The sequence below is a fragment of the Neopsephotus bourkii genome, unplaced genomic scaffold (genome assembly GCF_033783945.1).
Source record: "Neopsephotus bourkii isolate Nb327-2 ecotype Australia unplaced genomic scaffold, CSIRO-AGI_Nbou_v1 NB_107, whole genome shotgun sequence".
Lineage (NCBI taxonomy): Eukaryota > Metazoa > Chordata > Aves > Psittaciformes > Psittacidae > Neopsephotus > Neopsephotus bourkii.
The window spans coordinates 12,050,320-12,073,982 of NW_026900624.1; the positions used below are offsets into that span (position 1 = coordinate 12,050,320).

Here is a 23,663-nt window from a genome sequence, read left to right on the forward strand (position 1 = left end):
AGATGGGAGCATTACAATCCTACTGTAAAACGCCTGAGCTGACTCTTCCCACCATTCTTATTAACCAGTGCAGCACAACCACCTCTTTCCAGCAATGCCAGAAGGTAATAACAAGTGAACAACAAGGTATTTGTTCTCATAAGCCCTCATCACGTCTAGTGGTCCCACAAAACTTATGTTTACAGGGAAAGCTTCAAACTTACCTGTTTCCTTGTGCGTGTTTTCCCTGTTCTCAGCTTAATATAGCGGGCAATCAGCTCATTTCGGCCTGGAACAGAGAAATAATGCAAATGTAAGTTTAGAAAGCTATGACCTCTGGGAAAGATGCATTGGGGAATTAGCTGTCTATAGACATCAGGAGGAGGGTGATACTCCTGTCACACTATTTTCTGTCTTCGAAAGGTACTCATTAATTCACATGGTCTGAGTTTAGGAGCAGAACCTTGGACTGCAAATTCTATTTCCCAGCTTGCATCTGTATATCTTAAAATTATCAACAAAAAGGAGAACCGTGTGCTTTACTGAATAATTATATTTCCATAGCGTGTAGAATCTGTAAACATGGATCAAAATTGCCAGTTCAAAGGAGAAAAAGGAAAGCCACTCACCCTAGAACATGCAGAAGAGGAAAAAGCAAGATCCAAGAAATAACAGGCCAGTCAGCCTCACCTCAGTCCCTGGGAGGTGATGGAACATGTAATCCTGGGAACCATTTCCAGATACATGAAGAACAAGAAGGCAATTGGAAGTATCCACAGAGATTTACAAACTGGAAATCATACTCAACCGACCTAGTAGTTTCTGCAGTGAGGTGGATGAGTACAGAGCTGTACATACTGTGACTCTAGCAAGGCTTTTGACTTTGCTTTCCATAATATCCTCATAGGCAACCCTGACAAAGTATGGGCTAGCTAAGCGGACAAGCAGGTGTATTGAAAATTGACTCAGTGGATGAGCTCCTGGTTGGGAACAAGCAGACAGTGAGACAGCAATGCACCCGAAGGCAAAGAAGACTAACATCATCTCAGGTTATTGCCAACAGGTCAAGGGAGGTGATCCTTCATCTCTACTCAGCACTGCCGAGGCAACATCTGGAGTACTGTGTCCAGTTATGGGCTCCTCAGCACAAGAAAGATGTGGAAATACTGGAGTAAGTCCAGCAAAAGGTCCACAAAAAACTATTAAGAAACAGGAGAAACCTTTACACAAGTAGAAGCTGAGAGAGCTGAGACTGTTCAGCCTGGAGAAGACTCAGTGGGAGTTTTTAATCTCTGCATATAAATACCTGATGGGAGGCAACGGAGAAGAGAAAACAAGCCTCCTCTCAGCAGTGCCAAGTGATAGGACAAGAAACAAATGAGGACAAACTGAAAGACACGAAATTCCATCTGAAAACAAAGCAGAAGAGAGAGAAAACAATTTTTATTTTTTTTTTTTCTGGAAAGGTGGTCAAATACTGGTACAGGCTGCCCAGAGAGGTTGTAGAGTTTCCACCCTTGGAGAATACTCAAAACCTGACTGGATACAATCCTGGGCAACCTGCTGTAGCTGACACTGCTTGAGCAACAGGGCCAGACTAGACAATCTGAAGAGATCCCTTCCAACCTAAATGAGTCTGTCATTCTGTGAACTTAAGTACAAGAAAATGAACAAACATGAGGAAGTACATGGAAGCAGCTACACAGGATTTATCAGTGTGACGTGATAATGGGAAATGAAGACAAGTAGCTTTATGTTCCATGTGCGAGGAGAGGTCAGTGCAGAGATGCAAAGAGAAGATGGTCACAGTGACAGATGAAGGAAAAAGGTGTTAAGAACAACATGAATTAAATGGATAACAAAACCTGAAGCTACAACGTCACTGGTACAGAATTTTAAATGCTTGGACTGAAAGCAGAAAACTGCAGAAGACCCAGGTCCAGGATTTTTAAAAAAATAAAAATATCTGGAAGAGAAGCAGAAAAGGCTGAACTAACAACAACTTTAGCAGTGAATAGGAGAAGCGAGCTTAGATCTGATTGACAGCTAGCACCACAGAACTGTTTGAGTGGACACCAAGGCATGAAGCACACTATACAGGTTGCATACGCTGGCTCCCATATATCAAATCTACAACACACAGATTTTGTTCTTTTCCTGGAGATGAAAGAATAAAGAGCAAAACCAGAAAAGCAGCAGCTACACATCTGAACTCTAGGCTGATTCAAGGCAGAAACCATGATAGAAAGAACAGTCCCAGCAAAATAAAACATTTGTGGTGACCACACTAGTAGCAATACTGAACCTTTATAAAAAGTTGGGAGTGGGAAGTGCAAGGCTGTGAGACATCTTATATGGCTGCAAATTTTTGAGGAATTAAGTCAGAATAAACTGGGAAGCAATGCCACAGCTCTTATGAAGTTTATTTATAACAAAATTGTAATATCCCAATTATTTTCTATGGAATGTGTATGGGCTGAATTGAGAACTTGTGTATTAGGGCATTACAGACAACAAAAATGCAAGCAGTGAAAATAGATGCAAAATTTATTCCACTAGTTTAATATTCTATGAAAAGGTTGACACTTGTTTGTAGTTTAAAACCCCTGTACAACCCAACCCCGTAAAAAAAGCTGGATGCAATGAAAGACTGTGCTAGAAACTGAACACCCAACCCTTTAGGGAAGGGCTGGCAAAGCTACTAATTCCATCTATTTCTGAAACAGAAGAATGTAAATGTCAATGACCAGATTTAGTTCATATTCATGAAACAAAACCAAAGCGTACCCAGGGATAGGAAAGCATTTTACGTTTACAGATCTTAATCTTTTCCTAATACTGTCATTACAGAAGCTCTCCTCATTCCCCTGGGAGAAGAGATCAGGCCTGAAGCTGAGAAAACAGCTCCAGCTTCTCTATACACAAATTAGGAAACACGCTGTGCCAGAAACACAATGCCCAGCACGTAACCACTGACCTCTTCAGCTACAGTTTCAGCATTAGCACAGTGGCATGCCTAGGAGTGTTTGATTAGAGTAGATGCTGTCATGCTACCTTCTTCCTGTCTGCTTTTCCAACCAGTGTAACCATTTTGACAAAGCCGACACCAATTACTAGCAACACGTACACACACCACCTTTTTCTAGTCCCAGGAATAATATTTATGGCTTTCCAAACCCTTCATCTGTTGGACAAGGATCCAAGTTGAAAGGTAAGAAACAAGCGGAGTGATTCTTCTCGCACAGATGCCAGCATGTGCAAGACTTCAGGACATTTTGACTCATGTCAAAAGTGGGAAGTGTGCAGAACCAAACCAGGTGCTCAAACCCCACTGTCTATAAAGAAAAAGAATGAAAATTTATACACACCACAAGGACCCTCTGAGGGGCAAAGAGAATGAGTTAGTGCAAGCAAGAGGAAAAACTAGCCTTGAGAGAAGTGGATGTGGCGCGTTTCAGGCAAACTTTTAAAGGGTGCATATTGGGATATACTGACAATTTGAACACATGGAAATTCTCAAAGCACTGTCTCAACTATGGATCATCCTTGCAAAATGAATTACAAAGGATTCCCAAACAGATAATACATGTTACAGAGCAAGTTTTGCTTTGTTCTGATTCCATGGAAGTCAAGAAATTATACGGACTGAGTAGTCTAACAGAGCACTATTCTGCTGCAGCAGAAGGCTGCAGGAATAATCCATGTAACAGGATGCCATGAAGAGCCCTGTGCCAGCCACAGTCAGTTCCAGCCATGTCCAAAATACATGAAAACAACGACCCATCAAAACCCTTGACCCACTCAGAGAAGCACAAGCTGCCTCTATTCAAATAAGTAACTAAACAAAGTAATACTTTGGAAAGGGCAATAGCCACTAGGGGCAGGAGACACACACAGAGACACACAAAAGGAACCACAAAAAGGACACATGCAGATGCACAGAAAAGAAACGTAAGACATGTAAAAAGACACATTTGGACAAAATGAAGGAGAAAAGGAGACACATGGTAGGGGACATTGTTGGGAACATGGCTGGAAAGGTGATCTTGAAAAGAGGTGCTCCATGGCAGAAGAAGTACACTTTGAGGCAACTGCAGCCCATGGAAGACACAGTAGAGCAGGGACAACCCTGAAAGGCCTGCAGCTCATTGAGAGCTCACATAGGAGCACAGAAGCAGCAAGAAACAAGGAGCACCAGAGAAAACAAAACCAAAACAAAAAAAAAGGACAAAACCCCCAAACAAACAAACAAAAAAAAACCCCAACAAACTAAAAAGCAAGGGGTAGCAGAAAGAAACCTTTACACGGTTACCCCCAACCTCCTGCATTATGGAGCACCTGAAAGGAGTTAGGAGGAAATGAGTATTACAGAGAATAAAACAAGGGAAGCTGACACCAGGCAGCTGGAAGGAGAGGCAGTAAACTGTAGACAGCCTGGGAAAGTGAGAAGTGTTTCCCTATGTGTGCATTTAACTGTTTGTCTTTGACAACATCAGCAAAAATTCCAACGCTATCTCAGGCAATGCACTTCACTGGAGAAGACTAGAGGGAGGGGAGATTGTTGTACAAATTGTACATATTAGAAACTGGTATAGAAATACTCTAGAGAGAAATTCTCTGGAGTGTTCAAATGTGGATCCTCAAAATACCCAGCTTTAGAACTCACTTTCCACTTGCCCCCACCTCTCATACAGCTTTCTTCTTTCAGAAGCATGTCCCCACAGAGCCAGGGGAAAAACAAGGTGGCAGGGTATATTACGTTAATAGAGATACTAGTAGCAAAAAACAAACAAAAAAACCCAACCGGATCACTCTACAAAGACATTAGCATCACAGGAATTATTAAATACAGAGCTATACAAACTGCCAAGCCCAATAAACTGCAGCAAGAATGTGTTAAATTACCAGGAATCAAAACTGCAAGAGAAAACAAGTTCTAAACATCTTTTTGTTTCCTTATCAAGAGTTAGATATAAGCAGGTATTACACAGATAGAGGCCTGTAGGTTCACAACCTCTGGAAAGCACTTTCTTTGTCTCACAATCCTGGCTGCAGGGTCAGCAGAGACCAGCACACTCCTCATTTGGCTGGAACAGGCAGAGCTGTCATAAACTGTCAGATGGTTCATTTTTTAGAGCTATGTAAAGTGTCCCTCGGTAATCTGATCATACGTTGTATTCTTAGAATAACTCCCGCTGAGGCTTGCCACGGTCACCAGAACCTGCCAACAGTTGTGCCCCCTCTGTCAAAACCGCGCATTGGGTTTCATGAAGCTCTAGCCAACATACCAACTGCAGCACAGCACCTTTATCCTCCCTGCAGCCTTCCCCTTGGAAACATGGCATGAAAAAGGAGTAAAGAGATACTCACATGTTCTTTAACTCTCACTCCTAACAGATACATTTCAAAGGGCATCAGTTTAGCTCCTACTCCATCTTACACTGAATTGCAAAACTTTGCATTCGGTTACCCAGGAAGGTGTTGCTAAGAGAAGTGAATCAAGAGGTTTTTTGATTCTCCATTCTACACCCGTGCACCTTTCCATATAAGAGAAGTGCCTGCCTGTAAGGAAGGAGGACAATCAAGGGAATTCCAGAGCCATAGAAAGAATTTCCCGAAATGCTTTCTCATTGTAAGCTTTGTGCTCACTTTCTGTTAGTAGAGGTGTATTACTGCTTGTATGAGAGGCTTGTATGGGGCTTGAAGAGATAAAGCATATCTAAACCCAAGACTTCCTTGCACACGTGTTGCCAAACAAAACAGAACCAACAAAAGCCTCTCTTCTGTGATGGGTGAGAGCAAAGAGCTCAATGATTTCTGCAAAATCCTTCCAGTGGGAAACTGCATAAAAGTATCTGCTTCTTTGCAGCAATACCTTTTCTGTACCCAAAGCAAACATATGCACCTACATCTGAAACGCAGCAAAGATATGAGAACTACAGAAGCAACTGTCCAGCTGTATTCAATGAAAGGCTAGTGAAAGCAAGGTCAAGGAAGACATCTAAATTATCGTTTCAGTTTCTTTGTGTCACCTAAGGACAACTCCTGGGGCACAGCTATTTGCTTAACTTCCTAAGCATTTAGTTAACTGTTGATCACAATTAACACAAACATAATGAACTGTGTGCATCAGGCAGCATGACAAATAAACTTAGACACAGGAGGGAATTGAAGGCACCTCAGCAGTCCGCCAAACATCAGTGTTTCTCTATGCATACAAAGCAAAACTAACTGCCGAGCAAGCCTTACTAGAGTAACACTTAAGGCAAAAGCAGTGTGTGTTATGTTTGCATGCACACATGGGACTAACTGCTCTGAGGTCTGCTCCCATCTATACCTACCAGCAGAGCCTTACTTTCCATCTCCACTTACACTGCTTCCTCCTCCCAGCTACACTAAACGCCTTCAATGGGCACTACCCATGCCAGAAGGTGCATGTGAAAAAAACAAACCACTTTTTTATCTTTCTGATAGCTAATCCCATCTTCTCATCAAGAAGCACGGACACTCAAGTCTTACTGATATAATCCTTAATATCTGTTTTAATGCTATCTTTATGAGACTTTCCCTTCATCACAAACTGTCTTTTCTTACCAAACCCTTGGTGAGCAAATTCTGCTAGCTTCCCAGTTTCCCAACCCAGCTTTTTCAAGAGAAGAGAAAATGCCATACTCAACCTTTCCTTCTTTGGCCTCAGTTTCCTTCATCCTGTCCTTTCTTCCCTGACTTTTGTCGATCATTAATATAGTACCTTTTTTGATTATTAGCATGCTTGCTTTCAACCTTAAAATCTCTTTTGCAGGAAACTTGTTTGTGAAGTTTTATACTTTGGCCTCTACCTCTCCTATAGGTCCTTCTCCCCCTTTTTCTGAGCTTTGTCTTGGTATACAGCTTACATAATACAGTGATGATGTTCAGCACCAAAAGCTACTTTTACCAGTAATTCTGCTACCACAGCTGAGGCTGTCATCAAAGTCAATAAAAATCCTGCAATAAACATCTGCCTGTTTATCCCTGTCTTTCCACCTCTCCTTGAGACCCTCCACCCTCACTTCCCCACCATTTATCTCTAAACTCTATAGTTTGCTCGTCACTGGTCTTCAGTCTTTATAGTTGCCTATAAATTGAATGTCATCATGGCTTGACTTCGCGAACGAAGATTTGGGAAGGGCATTTACCCACGCTTACTACAAGCGCGCTGATGACTAAGAAGGCCAATGTGGGATAGGCAAATCCGGCTACAAAAAGCACAGCAGAAGGTCTCCTTGGGTGGAACAGGTGGGACACGATTCTTCCTGCGTTGTCTTTTCTCCTCGAGACTAGTTCTTCGTGAACTCTCAAAGGAGTCAGCGGCATTATGTATGGTGTGCCTCCAAGTCTCCCGATTGGAGGCCAAGGTGGACCACTGATGGTAGTCAATATGGCCAAGGCTAAGGTATTGTTTCAGGGAGTCCTTGTATCTCTTCTTTGGGGCACCTCTCTTGCGGCTACCGGTGGCAAGTTCACCGTAAAACACGATCTTGGGGAGGCGGTGATCCTTCATCCTAGAGACGTGCCCTGCCCAGCGCAGCTGCAGTTTCAGCAATGTGGCCTCGATGCTGGTGACCCCTGCCTGTTCGAGGACAGTGACATTAGATACATAGTCGGTCCAATGGATGTTTAGAATTGTACGAAGGCAGCGCTGATGAAAGCGTTCCAGGAGTCGCAGGTGATGACGATAGATGACCCATGATTCAGACCCATATAAAAGAGTAGACAATACAATGGCTCTGTAGACACTGATCTTTGTACTTTTCTTCAGGTGTTTATTACACCAGACTCTTTTATGGAGTTTTCCAAAGGCTCTATATGCCTTTGCTATTCTGTTGTCTATCTCTTTGTCGATCGTGGCGTCCGAGGAAATGATGCTTCCCAGATAGCTGAACTGCTGAACTGTCTTAAGCTCTGACTCGCCGATGGTAATATGGGGATGGTGATAATCTTCTTGCGGTGCAGGTTGGTAGAGGACTACTGTCTTCTTCAAACTGACTTCCAGCCCAAAAACCTCAGCCGCCTCCGCAAAGCAAGATGTTAAACGCTGCAGAGCTGCTTCTGTGTGGGCAACAAGGGCGGCATCATCAGCAAAGAGCAGTTCACGGACAAGATGGTTTAGGGTCTTAGTGTGGGCCTTCAGTCGCCTTATATTGAATAGGCTACCATCGGTACGATATCGAATATAAATGCCGTCTTGTTCGTCGAGGTCTGCTGTAGCCCTTTGGAGCATCATGCTAAAGAAGATTGTGAATAAGGTCGGTGCGAGAACGCAACCTTGTTTCACACCATTGGTTATTGGGAAAGGCTCAGAGAGTGCATCACCATACCTGACTTGGCCTTGCTGATCCTCATGTAACAGAATAATCATTTTCAGGAACTTGGGGGGACAACCTAATCGTTCTAAGATCAGCCACAAGCCTTTCCTGCTCACAGTGTCAAAAGCTTTGGTGAGGTCAACGAAAGTTACGTATAACCCCTTATTCTGTTCTCTACACTTTTCTTGCAATTGTCTGAGAACAAATACCATGTCTGTGGTACTTCTATTAGCCCTGAAACCAGACTGACTTTCAGGTAGAAGTTCTTCTGCGATGGCAGGTACTAGTCTGTTCAATAGTATTCTTGCAAGAATTTTACCAGCAATGGAGAGCAGAGTTATACCACGGTAGTTTGAGCAGTCTGACTTTACACCTTTTTTCTTATACAGAGTGACGATGATTGCGTCACGAAAGTCTGACGGTATTTTACCTTGTTCCCAACAGCACACAACTAGCTCATGAAATTTAGCGTGGAGTGCTTGGCCTCCATGCTTCCATATTTCAGGTGGGACTCCGTCAACCCCAGCTGCCTTGCCAGTTTTCACCTGCTGTATGGCCTTAAGAGTCTCTCCCATGGTAGGGGCCAAATCCAATTCGTTTTTCACCGGATGTTGCAGGATGTGCTGGATTCCTTCACCTTGGACTACACGATTAGCACTAAAGAGGGTTTGAAAATGTTCAGACCAACGATTCAGGATGGAGATTTTATCTGTAAGAAGCGTTTGGCCATCTGCACCAAGTAAGGGGCTTTGAACCTGGAATGTGGGTCCATACACTGCCTTCAGAGCCTCATAGAATCCTCTGTGGTCACCCAAATCTGCACATAGTTGAGTCTTTTCTGCTAGGTTGACCCACCACTTGTTCTGGATGTCTCTAAGTTTCTGTTGGAGTTTGCTACATGCAAGACGAAAGGCTGCTTTTCTTACATGGCAGAGTGGCTGAGCGAGGTGTCCTTCTCCTAGGATGGTTGCCTGAAGGCTAGTGAGCCCATCCTGCCCATGGACACACTTTGTCTGACCCTTCATTTGAGAGCTGACTGGCATGGGAGACCCTACCGGAAGCATAAGCCACCACCAGCATAACTCCCAACTTCACAAGGGCACGCAAGCTCTTTCCCCACGACAAGGGGGTGTCCGTGAAAGAGAAATTGAATGTACATAGCAAGTAATACAGCATGGTGTATTCTTTCTCCCATTTATCTGGACTGCAGCAGTGGCAAATGCCTGTGGGAAGCAGCCCCAACAGCAGTAGGCAGTCTTGAGAGCAGCATATTTATTTACACTTAGGACCTGGAGACAACTTCTTAAGTGATACATTAAAAATCACGAAGTTCACTCTAACCAGGCTCCTTTTGAAGCTTTTTTCAACTACCTGCATTTTTATTTCCAACTTCTACACTGAATCCAGAGAACTGTATTCAGGAGACAATAAAAGAACTCAATACACCACTATGACCATCATACTGGGATCACTTCCTACGAAAAATGGGAAAGATAGAAAAACATAGCGCATTTTATTGCACTAATCTATCCTATGAAGGCATCTGTCCCTCCACCAATGCAAAACTGCAGTATATTCAAGCTGTGAGAAGAAAGTTTCTTCACTCTGATCATTCATTCTATGCTTGAATTTGCTCAGTATTAACCTTCCACAAGAAGGTTCCCTGAGCTCATGCAGTCCCTACAATAAGGGATTTTGAGATGAAGACTCAAAGAAAGCTGAAACAGTATATCTGAAAAACAGTCTCAAAACAATCAGATCCCTGAAAACATGATACTGAAGGGATTACCACCACTACATTGTCAGTTCTTACCCTACGTACCTGTTTCCATCTTTTGACTGTGCAATTGCTGAGCTCCTTCCTCTTATGAAATGACAAAGAAGTGGAAGCTTTATTTGCTGGGCAGAATGTGCCACTCAACCACCTCACATGGGGAAATGGAAGTCTGGTGATCAGCTTGTCTGAGGTCATAAACTCAGTTGTCTCATTTATTAACTGGTCTAAATACTGACACCCCCCTAGTGTAAAAAGGCCTTTTGCTGGGAAGGTTACTGTTTGGTCCTTTCCACTCTATAACCTAAAATTCACAGCTAGAAACCCAACAACCGCTATTCCCATTTAGAAACCGCTGGTTCTTGATGGCCATTTTGATACTTTATGCAAGGTGCATGACTGGGGGATAATAATTACAGATGCTGCAGGGTTTGGGAAGCTGCTTACTGATGCCAAAGACGGAGTGGAGATAAATGAAAAGTTAGTTACCACAGGTGTAGTCACAGCAACAAATTCTTGATCAGCAAAACAACTTGAAAAGATGGTTCTGCTCAGATGGTCAGTCCTCCTCCTGCAATACTCCATTAACTCCTCTGTGCAGCTGGAAAAAGGTTGGGGTGGGACAGTACACTGCTCTAATTACCAAAAATTGAAAAATAAGTCCTACCCCACTTAGATTTTGCTGTTGGTTTTGTTTTGATTTTTTTTCAGTCAGCTTATTTTTAATTGGATTGGTGAACTAGGTCATTTTGTGGCTACATTAACCACAGCATTGGCACAGCAGAGCGAACAAAGAATCAGGGCAGAACTGTTTAAACCAGTTTTGCCACCAGAGAAACCGTAGCCTGGAACTGTACTCCACCTAACTATTCACTCCCAGATCTACTGGTAAGAAGATGGGCAAGGCGCCTCCTGTGCTTGCATCATTTGTCTGAAGGCTAGACAGTGCCTCCTAATTACTGCCCCAAAGGCATGTGGAGTTACTCCTTCTAAAGATGAGCTTTTACTGAAGTACAACAATGTATGCATGCAGAAATCGCTCTCCATCAGCCTATAATGGGAAGCTCCAGGCTGTGCAATTCTTGACCGCCCCTTAGCCTCTAATACAGATTTTCAGTGCATAAATTGAATGTCCTCATCAGATGTGTCTTCCCACATTATCACCTCAGGCCACAGAAATGTAAGATAATCCATCCAGTTAAGTACTCCTCCATATACCCATTAAGGGCTGCAACAGGACCGGAGCTGGGACTTGTTCTGGTACTTCCCAGAGTAAGACTGATGAGAATCTTACAGAAATTGTTTAAATTCAATTTGCCTGGGAAATCCCACAGTCACATCAAAGCAGCTGCATACAGTAATAGGAGTCCTTCATATGCCAGAGAGTATATCAGATAACACCCCAAACAGCCAGTAACAATCCTACAATATGGAAAGGCATGTCAAGCAACATCCTCCAGTTCCCATGAGTCCAAGTTCTAAATTATAGACCCAGGCATCTGCTGAATTCTTCCTTAGGTCAAGAAATGCCTTGTCTGCTTGTTTCAATAATTTCCAATAGCTGAAGGGTATCTGAAAGCAATGTTCAACAGCACTTCAGTGATAGTGCCTCAAACAAGAGCAAAAACTCCAGCATCTGTCCTCATTTTGCAGTCAGCTGCCTCTGCTGGCACCAAAAGCACACTGTCTCTTGCAGATTTCTGCCCAAGTGTTAATCTATCTGTGCATATCCAGGTAACAGGCTGATCAAGTAGTCAAAGCTTCAGGCTCAAAGAAATCAGAGCTAAAAGGGGTCTGTGAGACCCAAGCAGCCACTTGCTGCATGACCAGCACAGAACTAATGCGATTCTCAAGGTGTCTGGCCTAGTCTGGCGTAGTCCTGTGATGAGCTGTGACTGCTTCACTTGATACATATTACACCAGGACCCACTCCTAGCCAACTGGCTGAAAATTATGCAGCAACTTCAAGGGGAGCAAAAGATGTTCTTGCATTATATGAATATGCACTATTATTTATTCTTTACTGTGCAATAGCAAAGATGCTAGTTGTTAGAACTAGAACTGTTTGTTAAAGATGCCATACTCTGTAACAGGTGAAAGAAGATGTGGACAGAAAAGCCTAGCAAAAACACAGAAATTAATAGACAAGTTCTGGATAATAGACAAGTTCTGCCAAGTTCATAAAATTTCCTTATGGTGGGCTGCTGATATTTTGACCCTGCTCTCTTTCTGCTCCTAATACTAAAGCAGTTCTGTTCTACGTTCTTTAAACACCCGTCCCCTGACTGAGTTTACAGTGTAAGTCTGATAGATATAGCTGGGCAGCCAGGATTCAGGCAGTGACAGGAGAGTAGGAAAAAGAGGATGACAGAACTATTTCAGCTGCAGTGACACCTAAAAATGCATATAGGTCCAGAAGCAAATTTACAAATACCTAGGTGCTTCAATATCTTCTAGATGAAAGCTGCTGTATCTAGAATTGCCAAATCATTTTCCTTATCCTAACCATAAAGGATCACACTAGACACGAACAGCTTCAGTAGAGCTGGCTTTGCTTCCAGGCACAGGAACAGAGTAGATGTCCTTTGAAGGTCCCTCCCAGCACCATTTTCTATGATTCTACAACTAAAGATGATGATGCAGTCAGTAATCATATGCAGGAATGCTCATAACCCCCAGTTAACGGTTGAAGGCAACATTGTGCTAATACTGTCACACTTAGAAATAGGCTTACATCTACAGCACTTGCAGTCAACAGCATGGGTCATTCCTACTGGGTCATCTCAAAAGCACTGGTTACACTCCTTCCACTCTGGTCCACAAACTCCTGTCTAAGCTCCTGAAAAGGGATTTGTAATTATTGCACAAATGACACTCAAGGAAAAAAAGAGTGAGTCTGAAAACATTTTCTTACATGAAAAAGTTCTAATTGAAAGTGTAAATTCCTGTTCAAGAAGCTAGAGACAGAGCAAGACCATGCCTGTGTATGTGCATGCAGTGAGCCTCAGAGAATTTGGAGTAACCAGAAGATGGGTCACAAGTTCAAGGTGACAGCAATGAGGAACAGCTGCTGGCTATGCACCCTTCAGCAGCAGGTGTACCCAGGCCCCAGAGGTTTAAGTCAGCTCTGCCAGTGACCAACAGACTTACAAGACCATCTGTCTGGGCACAACCTGCACACAGCCTTCCAGTTTCGCTGCCCAGATCTTCATCATATGCAGACAATACAGGGCTTGTTATGGATTAGGTAATGAGCAACTGTTTAAACCAATAGGCAGTCCTACTTCTCCTGTGCTCATTATATGGATCCTAAATTCATGAGAATATTGCCTCTTCTTTCTGCTGTAGTATTGTCTTTCTCTTATCAAGCTGCTTTTTCCTTCACTTTTGGGAGAAACCCTTTAAGGCACAAGAACAGGGAATGGTTACGTTGTCTTGGTACTGGTTTTGCTGAACAGTAGGACTATTATTCTAAAGTTTTGTTAAGCTATATGCTCTCCAGCAATAAAGCATGCCTTTGAAAGAGACTTTAGAAGAGAGTTCATGTGATAGCTTTTGATTACTTGTACTGTAAATAAGAAAGTTCCTTTTTCTTCTGTTGAGGTCTCCACGCAACCTGTGTATTGACACTTTGCACCTCTCCCTCGGTACATGCACCCCCTTGCTTGAGAAATGCTATCCCCCCTCTCTACCCAATGTCTGACTAACCAACAGAAGACAAACTCTGAGAAAGAACTCCTAGTATTTACCCTAAAGTTTGCTCTTTCTGTTTCAGACCTGAGAAAAAGCCTCTGTGTCCATCAATTGAATAAATTTATACATGTCAGAAACCCGCAGACAGTAAAAATCATAATATTAATGATTTTGAAAAAAAAAAAATCAGATATTTACATTGAAAACCCATATTTGGTCACCACCTAATGCCCATGTTCTCTGTTTCTTCCGTAAAATCATAGTACATCTAAACTAGAATGCACCCCTTACACAAAACACATACATATGCATCATTTCTTGGGACTAGTTTTACAAACATTCCTTATAGTTTTGTCTGATACAACTTTAAAAGTCCCTGACATTTCATTGTAACTTCTAATTTTCATTCTAACTCCTTACAGAGGAGAGAACCCTCAGCACTGAGCACCATGCTATCATGAAGCTTCTTCTGATGACCATCGCATATTCCTTCTTTCTCCCCCATTAATCCTAGTCATGCTCACATGTTCCACATAAAATCCCTCTCCCTCTTAAATGTTAACACCCTTCAAATATTTTTAGACTGTTATTATGTGTCCCCCCACCCTCCACCTTTCAGTCATCGCTTAGCCAAGCTATGTATATTTAGCTACTTTAATCTTTCATCCTAAATCAGTCCCTTCAACTCCCAGAGCTCAATGTTAAGTCTGGTATGCTTGCTGCTCTTCTCAGAACTCACTCTATGTTTTTGAGATCTTTCTGGTAATGTGTTCACAAAAACCTGTCCAGAAGAGAGCTTTACATGCACTTGGTTTAAAGAAAAAATAAACCCAGGCCAGCGGACATCGTTCATTTTTATTTTCCATGACTGATTTTGTCCTCAGATTTTGAATTCGATCTGAAATTTTAAATACAAATTAACAATTTCTATATTTAAGAGCAGATTAGCAACTAGAAATATTTGGATCCAATTGTGAAAGAACACAGTGGTTTTAAAAATGTAAAAAAACCACCCAAACACTAAGGCTTTTTTATTAAACTGTTCAGAAAACCACTGGAATGTACAAAGTTACCCAATATACCACTACACAGCAAGTCTATCTTGGAGATAATGTCTGAAATTTATAAATCAAAAAGTTAGAGGAAGAGCCAAAAAAGTAATGCAGCGTAGTGCTAATGAAGGAAGGTACTTGAACGTGATGAAAGCTCTGTGGCTGCAGATATATACAGTGAGAAAAATACAATCCTACACAACACACTTGGGTTTAAGCCTGACAGTTAAGAACAGGACTACAAGGCTGCTAAAAAAATCAAAAGGGCCAAGAAAAAGAAGTATGTGCCCTTTGTTGAAAGAACAGAATAATGCCCCCCCAAAACAGTCACAATAATTTTGAAAACATGTAATACACAATAAAACTGCTAAAGATACTTCTGTCCAGTACTAAGCATGTTAAGGGAAGATGCCACAGCCACCACTAATTAATTCTGTTAACTGCAACAGCAAGCAGTTTCCTGGCTGGTTGGCATTTCAAAAAGTGCTAAATTCCTCAATATTCAGGAGTTGCTTGGAACTCATGGAATATTTCTTTTTACGTTTGCATGGAGAAAACACCAGTTAAACTAACATACAGTTTAACTTGAAGAACCCTAACCTCAGCTTACAAAGGAAAGGGAAGGAAAGCTTTACATACTCCAGCAGAAGTTTAACCCGCTGCAAATGCCTCCAGAAATCAGTCTTCATCTAGTCAACACCAAAGGATCAGAACCACACTGAAGGATTAGAACCACACAAAAGCAAGGTTAAAAACTGACTCAGTGAAATAAAACCTTGTTATTGAGCAAGCCCAACAACATCACAACTAACACTAGGAAAAGAGAAGGGAAGTCCGCATCCTGACCAACTGCCCACGAACCTAAGTTTCATCTGTCTCCTGGTGTTTCAAATGAGATGTTCAATTTTGTTACCGAAACTGTAGGATAAAAAAGGGCTGTTCTATGGTTCATTAGGTCACAATAATGGAAAACATAGGAACTGCAGAAGTATCTAACGGATATCACAGCTGAAATCCAAATTTTGCAATTACCTGGGCCAGCAAGTTCAACGTCAACTGAGCACATTCTCAGCATGTTCCAGTTGCTTTGACTGAAACAACATCAGGTGAGATGCTAAAGCAGATCTACAATGAGGCATGTGGAGACTGACACCTTGAAGGTTTTCATATTTGTAATAGTTGCCATGCTCCTCCCACCTCTCAAGGAGAAGTGTTTATGAACTGGGACAGGCAGTGCTTCCTCGGGTTTATTTTATTGATTTCCAGTTTTAGTTACTATTTGAGGTCATAGAAAACATTCAATATCCTGCAAATTTACCTAGTCACTTCGCAACAGGGGTGGGAGGGACTACCTGTGACATGGTAGGTTTTAGCATCAGATTGACCTTTTATGCCAGCTTAATTCATGTTGCAAACTCAAGTCTCTGCAGTTCACTGACGGCTCCAGGTTTTAACATGGTTATCTATCCGTCTTCTACCACTCAGCCTCAGAGCTTTGGATATCATGAAGTATTTCCTATGAGCTGTGTCAGGGCTTTGACTCACCAACAGATGGTACAGCCTGGGAGATAGATGACTGCCCCCAGCTGTCTGCCCCACCCTGCGCAGCACAGAAATGGTGGAACTATTTGTATAGTTGCTAAACTACTGCCTCCTACAGAACAGCAATCTAACACACAGCCACCCATTCTAGCTCCTCTTAGAGAAAAGGTGCTCCAAGTCAGATGTTTGTGCAGTGAAAGGGAACGCTGCACAGTTAAGGCAGTAGCTCATTTCTTCCAAGCTCTTACTTCCTCCGTTGTAAACCGAGGCCCTAACAGTGTTTTGTCAAAGTAAATATTCACTTTGCTAGTTACTATTTTTTAGTTCTCCGTCCTCAGCAGTGTTGGGAGACCTGCTCTATCTACCATCTCCATGCAAATTATACAAAGGTACTAAGCCCTTCCCCTCTTCTTTCTCTAGACCAGCAGCGAAGATGCCAGGAGATACCAGCCTCATTGCTTCTAATGTCAGCACAATGATTAGGAGAAAATATAGCATCCCATATCCAACAAGACAGCTTTTCATGCCTTAAGTAGGTGGTAAGCAGAGACTGCTGGAGAGGAGAGTGAGAGCAGGACTGTGTAATGAGCTTATTCAGTCTGGATGCTGTCTCCAGTAATGGAATACATCTAAAAGGGAAAAACACAATGAAAGAAAAGAAAGCAGCTAGGGCACCGCTGGGGAACAGTGAAATGCTTCAACTTCAGTCAAGGGAAAGGGGCATATATACATTTCTCTCTAACACCTCGCCCCTTGGTTCAGCAAACTCTGCAAGTTGGTCACGGGACAGCTAAACAACTGTCCCTTGGGGGCAGTGCCAGCTCCACACACAGCTTGTCCTGTTCGTGAGCTGGCTCGCAAGCGGTGAAGATGAAATCAGGGACTATATTTATTCTCCCTGCCTGGTCATATCTTTCTATAGATCCCAGGCTGGGCCTCGCTTCCTTGGCATGAATCCTGGAGACTAGTAAGCAAAGGAGGGCATAAATCAGTGCCTTGGGTTCTGTCAGGAGCACATCGAACCAACCGTCCATGCTGGGAACAGGTGCACTGAAGGCAAGCAGGGACACTGTCCTGTTTGGAGTTGTGGGGGAGGGCTTGCAGGAAAGCTGCTCCCTTCTCCCAGAGCCTAGCCTCAGCTATTCAAACCGCAAGTGGGTGACCTGCCTTCTGCAGCTCTCCAGTCCAGTGAACTAGAGACTTCCCACTAAACACCAGTCCATGCCACGTGAGGCCCCAACCTTGTTGGTTTCAGCAGTCCACCCTACTTTGCTTTTACTTTTGCTCTCACTGTCACCAAAATCCTTCCGGTCCGTTTCACTTTTTGCTCCAAACGTTCGCTCCAAAGCTGAAGTATTTCAGGGACCGTGCAGAACGATCAGTGAATTGAGGCAGCCTTAAAACACAACTGAGATTTTCCACCAGTAATTTTAAAAGTCACCTGTTGTGAAAATCAGTGCAACAAGCCAGATTTGCAAACTGAGGGCAGCAAGGACCATGTCACCGATCTATGCTTAATAACTGTGGAGAGGATCCTCAAGTAATGTATTAGTTTGAGTAACATTTTAAAGCAAATACGGCTTCTGAAAGAAGCAGTCCTACCCTCACTTCAAATAAGGCTGCTCATTCCCTTTTCCTCATACCGTCCCCTAAGTACTGGCACAAGCAGGTATACAGCTGTGCAGTGAAACAAATCAGGGGGCTTATCCAAAATTAAATTCACTTTTTTCCCCCTTTTGTGCTGGATCAGTTCCTTGGTCGGCTCCACAGCACAACCAAAAACCGTTCGTACAGGCGTAGAGCAGGAGTTGATCTCTACATGAGAATACTGACAACTGCTGAGCCTCACGGTGATCTGCCTTAGTCAACATATATTGCTGTGTTCAGACACAATGGTGTATGTACCCAGTAAAACCATCCATACTAGATAAGGTTCGGTAAACAAGACCTCACCCATGCCCCCATAGTGAGAGCAATCTATTCACTAGCTCAGTGAACAATGGCTCGAAGGGTGGACAGAAACCTGCGTAATGACTTGTGAAGTGCTCCATCTGAAGCTTCAGGGCAGGGTGCTCCCACGATGGGGCCTGCATAAACAGAGATTCCAATTTAAAGGCAAAAAACCACCCCAAGCACTGACACGGTAGGGAGAAGACTGCCTTCCGTACCTTTGCTACTGCTCTGAAAAACAGTTTTGACACCTTGGGACTTTTAAGCAAATATTGGGCACTCTCAGCCTTTGGTGTGCTTTTAAGTCACAGAAATACCAGGTAGCTTATTCCAACACTGAACTAGAGAATCCAGCTCAGATCAGCTTTCTTTGCAGACAAAAATCAAGAAAAAAGATTTAACTGAGAAATAGGTCAAAAATCCAATTCAAAATCATGTCTACCACGCAAAAAGTGGACTTCTGCTGCAGCTGCAAGCCAGCACTTCTCTGCATTCAGGGCTGGTTAACTAGCTAGCTGAGAAAGAACCTATAGGTGAAAGACATTCATGCCAGGGCTCCAAGAAGGCAAATTACAATGAAAGGGAGCAGCCAGAGATCCATTTTCTGCTCCTAAGATGTGAAAAGCACAGCTAGTTAACAAAATGGTGTTTGCACACCACCAGCAAAGCCATTCAGGAGTTCAGGGGCTGAACTTCTGCCTTTTGGCACTAGAGATGCAGAACTTTACCTGTTAGGATAACAAGAATATTGGAGACCAGACCGCAGCAAGAGATATCGTGAAAGATAGACTTAGTCACAACACAAAGCCATTACATGCCATCTATCAGTAGCATGCCCAACTCTGGGATACTAGAGTTACTTATTGAAGATGAGCAGTAATACTTATTACTGAAAATGAGCAGAGATACTTACTGATACTCCCCTAAAAAAGACATCTATAATTCTTTCTGATCTGTGAATGTTAAAATCTTCACTAATTTTCCTAAATACAAATTGAAGCAATCAACTGCATGAACTTAGAAATGCCCGAGAGAAAAGAGTTCATTCAGAACGTCATTTGGTACAAAGCAAGTGGCTTGCACAGGGCATTCTGCCTCGACTGCTGTGATGTGTCCTTTCTCCTTACCGTACATCTTGCCTTCGTCTGACAAGATAATCTTCCGCCGTCCACATGGTGGGTAGATGGCTAGCGCTTCCTGGAAGCTCTGCTCAATGTCCGGACTCCACACGCCCTCAGCGTCATTGTCAATAGGTTTGTCCAAGGCCTCACTGCCCCCTGAGTCGTTGCTCCCCTCAGGGGAGGTGGGAGAACTCCACTCGTTGGAGGTAATGGTGCCAGCTAGAAACTCCAAGGTGCGACACGGAGAAGCAGACGCGGAACCTGTGATGACAAACACATCCCATCTGTCAGTTACAAATTGTCCTCTGCAGGGAAAAAAAAAAAAAGGAAAGGAAATAAAATATGTTTAAAAAACCTCTCTGAGGAGGGTTTTAACTTCAAGTTTACCTTAAATGGTAACACAACCCCATGCTTGATTTCTCTTTGTGCTGAGATTAAAATCTTTTCTACGAATCCTTCTTATAAAACAGCCTGCTCCCATATCCCTTTGGCTCATTAAACATCACTTCCCAATCCTCAGACACTATGTCTTCTTGCCTGTGTCTTTGTCTCCTAATTTCTTTCTCCCTCTGCTGCCATTATCTGTGTAACTGTTATTTAACTTTCTGAAGCATGCATAGAGGGATTCAGTCTGTGTGAAAGCCTGTACAAAATAAAGCAGTGATGAATTATGTAGTCATCACTGAGCACTGAAATTTTCTTAGATACTGTTTCACTGGATCAGAGTTGGTAGCCGGTGTCATTTTTAACACTGACATTTCTTTTTCCCAAGGATCACTTGCACTCCAAAAAAACAATTTCTGGAGGCAGACAGTTTAATGCAATGTCTCCCAGATCTCAGCACTATATCCTGGCAGGAGCAGAAGGCACCATGAGTAAAAGCATAAAGGCACTAGGTTGCAGGTCAAGAATCCTGAGTGCTCAGCTTGTTTTTACTGCTCATCTTCAAATCGACCTTGGGCAAATTCCTTCAGTTCTCAGTGCTCTCTGCTCCCTCATGTTTTACCAGTCTCAGGCTATTAGATTTGCCACTGGGCAGAAACTGGTTTCTTATTGAAACTAAGGAGGCAGCTGCTACCTTTTGAAAACTACAATAAGTTATAGTCTACTCCTAAAGTGCAGGCTGAAGTCATTCAGTGGAGCTGCTAAAACACTCATTCAGAAAGTCTGTATGGACTTCAGACCATACAGACACTTCCAGTAAACTATACAAAAGACAAAGGGCTTTTAAAGACATGGAACATTCCCGTGCCTCAATCTCAAAACCGTTAATTTACCTTTTTAATAGTTTTGTTATCTGAGCTACAAAGAACGCTCACAAGCCACCATTTGAGAATCCAGTTAGAGTTCAAAACTTCCCTGAAAAACACCACATTGAGCTGGGTAGCAAGAAAACCAGAATAAGGATTTTTGTTTGTTTTTTTGCAAGAGCAACAGAATCACCAAACCTGTACTGAACAAGAGCAAAGAGAGAGCTCTGACGTGCCAAGTCGGACTACCTCAGAAATATCACAGTGATAATGTAAAGGAGGACAGAAGAGAAATTTGGGCATGGCCTATGTACAAAACTAGCCAGAACAAAATCTGTGCTGTTATTGGTAAATGGGAAAAGCAGGTCCGTTCATTCAAACCTGAGTTCAAAAATTCTGGGCTCATGGCTCCAGAAACTTTTCTGACACCAACTTCAAAAACCCTTACATCACACTCTCCTTTTAAAGCCTCTCTTTGGATTTCTTGTTTACAAAATCTTCTCCAATACCATAATGACTACATTATTTTTTTTAATAAAAGCTGTAATTATTAAGAATTTTATCATCCCAGAAGCTGAAGCTGTAAAGAGTTGACAGCACTGGCTGTCAGTTTTGCTGCTCCTTGATCACTTTAGACAGCAGCAGACACCTACTTTACATGTCCACCAAAAACTCAGGAACAAAAAAAGGTAATACTGATCATTTTAGTAATTTTTAGACATATTTTAGTATACTTCTTACGCCATGGTGCAACACTTTAGCAAGTGATTCACACGTACATTTAGAAAACCAAGTACACAGGTTATTTCCTGTGATAATGTTTTGAACACGTGAATCACTGGCATGGTCTACCACAGTCTGTCCATCCATTTCAGCCCCTGCACTAGGTTACTTCAGTCTTCTTGGCCCATGCTATGTATTTTCAGTTCTAATGAACATGGAAAGAAAGAGTAAAGTGGGAGGTGGAGGAAGCAGAAAGGGGAACTCACACCACCAGGACAGACATCCCAAGCACACAGGGAATGGCACTAAAGCAGGCAGCGTGATTTTAAGAGGCCCTGAAATGAACAATAACAGTTGCTTTCCTTCACCAAGCACCGATCACCAATACATCCCCTTTCACTGGCAGATGCTCAGTAAAAAATTACACAGGTATTCAAAACACTGTCTTGTTCGGGAATAAGAGTAAGGGAATACTCCTTATACAGGAGTAAGCTTTTCACAGGGGTACTCTGATGGAGAAACAGAAGCTATTTGTTACAGCCATTCTTCTTTTGATATTTCTCCAAGCATCCCTAACCTCTGGAGGCTGTCAAGATCCTCTGTATTTAACGCACATTAAAATCTCCACAAATACAAGGCACAGACTAATTTTAAGTGAGAAATGGCTAGAGTTCAGAAAGAGGCTGAGAAATGGAGGAGTTCAGAAAGAAAGCTAAGGTGTGAGAGCAAGGTATTCATAGTGCTACCTGCATTTGGAGCTGTTAGTCTCTTAACAGCCAAGAGGCTCCTCACCAAGTGAAAACACCTGTAACTGCTCAACTGTATGACTCCTGAAGTCATGGTCACTAGAAGCTACAACCTCTGCTATCACGACAAATCTCCTAGCAATGCATTCACATAGACAAAGTCATCTCCTAGGGAGTATAGCCATCATAACCATAAAAAGCACCCATTTTAATTCCAGTTATTTTAATCTCCTTAATGTCCATGCCTACAGAGATGAATACCTAGCAGGTGATTTAAATATGGTACACTTGCACTGGAAACAAAGCAAATATATCTGAAGCATAACTATCCTCTTTGCCCCAGTCCTAAAGTTGGTGCCTCGCTGCATTTTACAGGGCTTCACATCTGCACCAAGCACCTTTAGAGACGAAGGGAACTCTGGGTCCTTTCTGATCCAAGCTTCAGAATAAGTGGAGAAGAAAACATGCTGTATTCAATTCAGTGTCAGCCCCCAAGACTCCCTTCTCCAAACATAAAAGAGAAGTTGTGCCAACTTAAGCAAATGTCACTTGTATATTCAGGGAAGGGACAGAATATGTGAGCCCTATCTCACACTGGTTTAAATCAAGGGTGGTGTGGAACATAAGAGCCATGAGAGAAGAAATTCTACAAATCTTGAAGTGACCAGATACCTTTCTTTTTTTCTTTTTTTTTTTTTTTTGCTTTAATGCTTCTTACTTTTTGTGCCTTGACCAGCAATGCTGGTCCTATCCCAAGCTACAGCTAGGTCAGCAGGCACTGAAATAGACTATCATGGCCTGATTCTTCTTTCCCTTCTTGGCACTAAAGCTACTCTTGCTGAATGATGAGCAAAGTGGAATCATACAGACTACAAAATCAAAGGTGTCTGGCCCTCTCCAGCTGAAACCTCCATAATCACCCAGACACTAACACAAATTTGCCTTCTTTTTGGTAACTTCCAAAGAAATTCCATAGGCTAAAATGACCAAGGAAATCCTTACAACTCTATGTCTCTAGTTCTGCAAGATGCCAAGGGCTTAAAGAGCCTGCAAAGCTTTCTTAAATAATGTTGCTCAAATAGTAAGCTCCATGTGCAATCCTAGGTTATACTCTGTGCTCAGAAGCAGTGAAGTGTAACACAGGGAGCCCTGGTCGGCTCTACCTGGTCTGTGGGTCTCTGTTGGCTGAACGCTTCAGGCCTTCCATTTCCTGCACTGTTGATCTGAACTCTGAACTGACTGGTAGCCAAAGTGGCTATTTATTAAACTAAGCAAAGCAAACTGTAGAGAAGCTGGGAGCTAAACTCTCTGGTAAATGGCTTTATTGGTATGGCAAATTGAAAAAGCATCAGCAGAATCACTTTCCATTGAAAAAGAAATCTGGTCAAAACCAGCATTTTTCAAACGCATGCTAATATGCGTTATTCATAAGGAAAGTTTGAATAATATTCATTAGTAACTATTTCAACAAAATACAAATTTTTC

At 42.5% G+C, this 23,663-nt stretch overlaps 1 protein-coding gene across 2 annotated transcripts in view; it reads right to left on the bottom strand.

Annotated features, from left to right (window-relative positions):
* The window catches only part of TEAD4 (TEA domain transcription factor 4), a 56,321-nt gene that overhangs the window by 22,272 nt on the left and 10,386 nt on the right, over positions 1-23,663 (bottom strand). For both annotated transcript variants that reach the window (XM_061360566.1, XM_061360574.1), the window contains exons 3-4: positions 19,466-19,720; positions 204-268 (exon numbers count right to left, since the gene is read on the bottom strand). In XM_061360566.1, coding sequence (XP_061216550.1) covers positions 204-268; positions 19,466-19,472 — 72 coding nt within the window. In that variant the 5' untranslated portion in view covers positions 19,473-19,720. The remainder of the gene's footprint in view (positions 1-203; positions 269-19,465; positions 19,721-23,663) is intronic.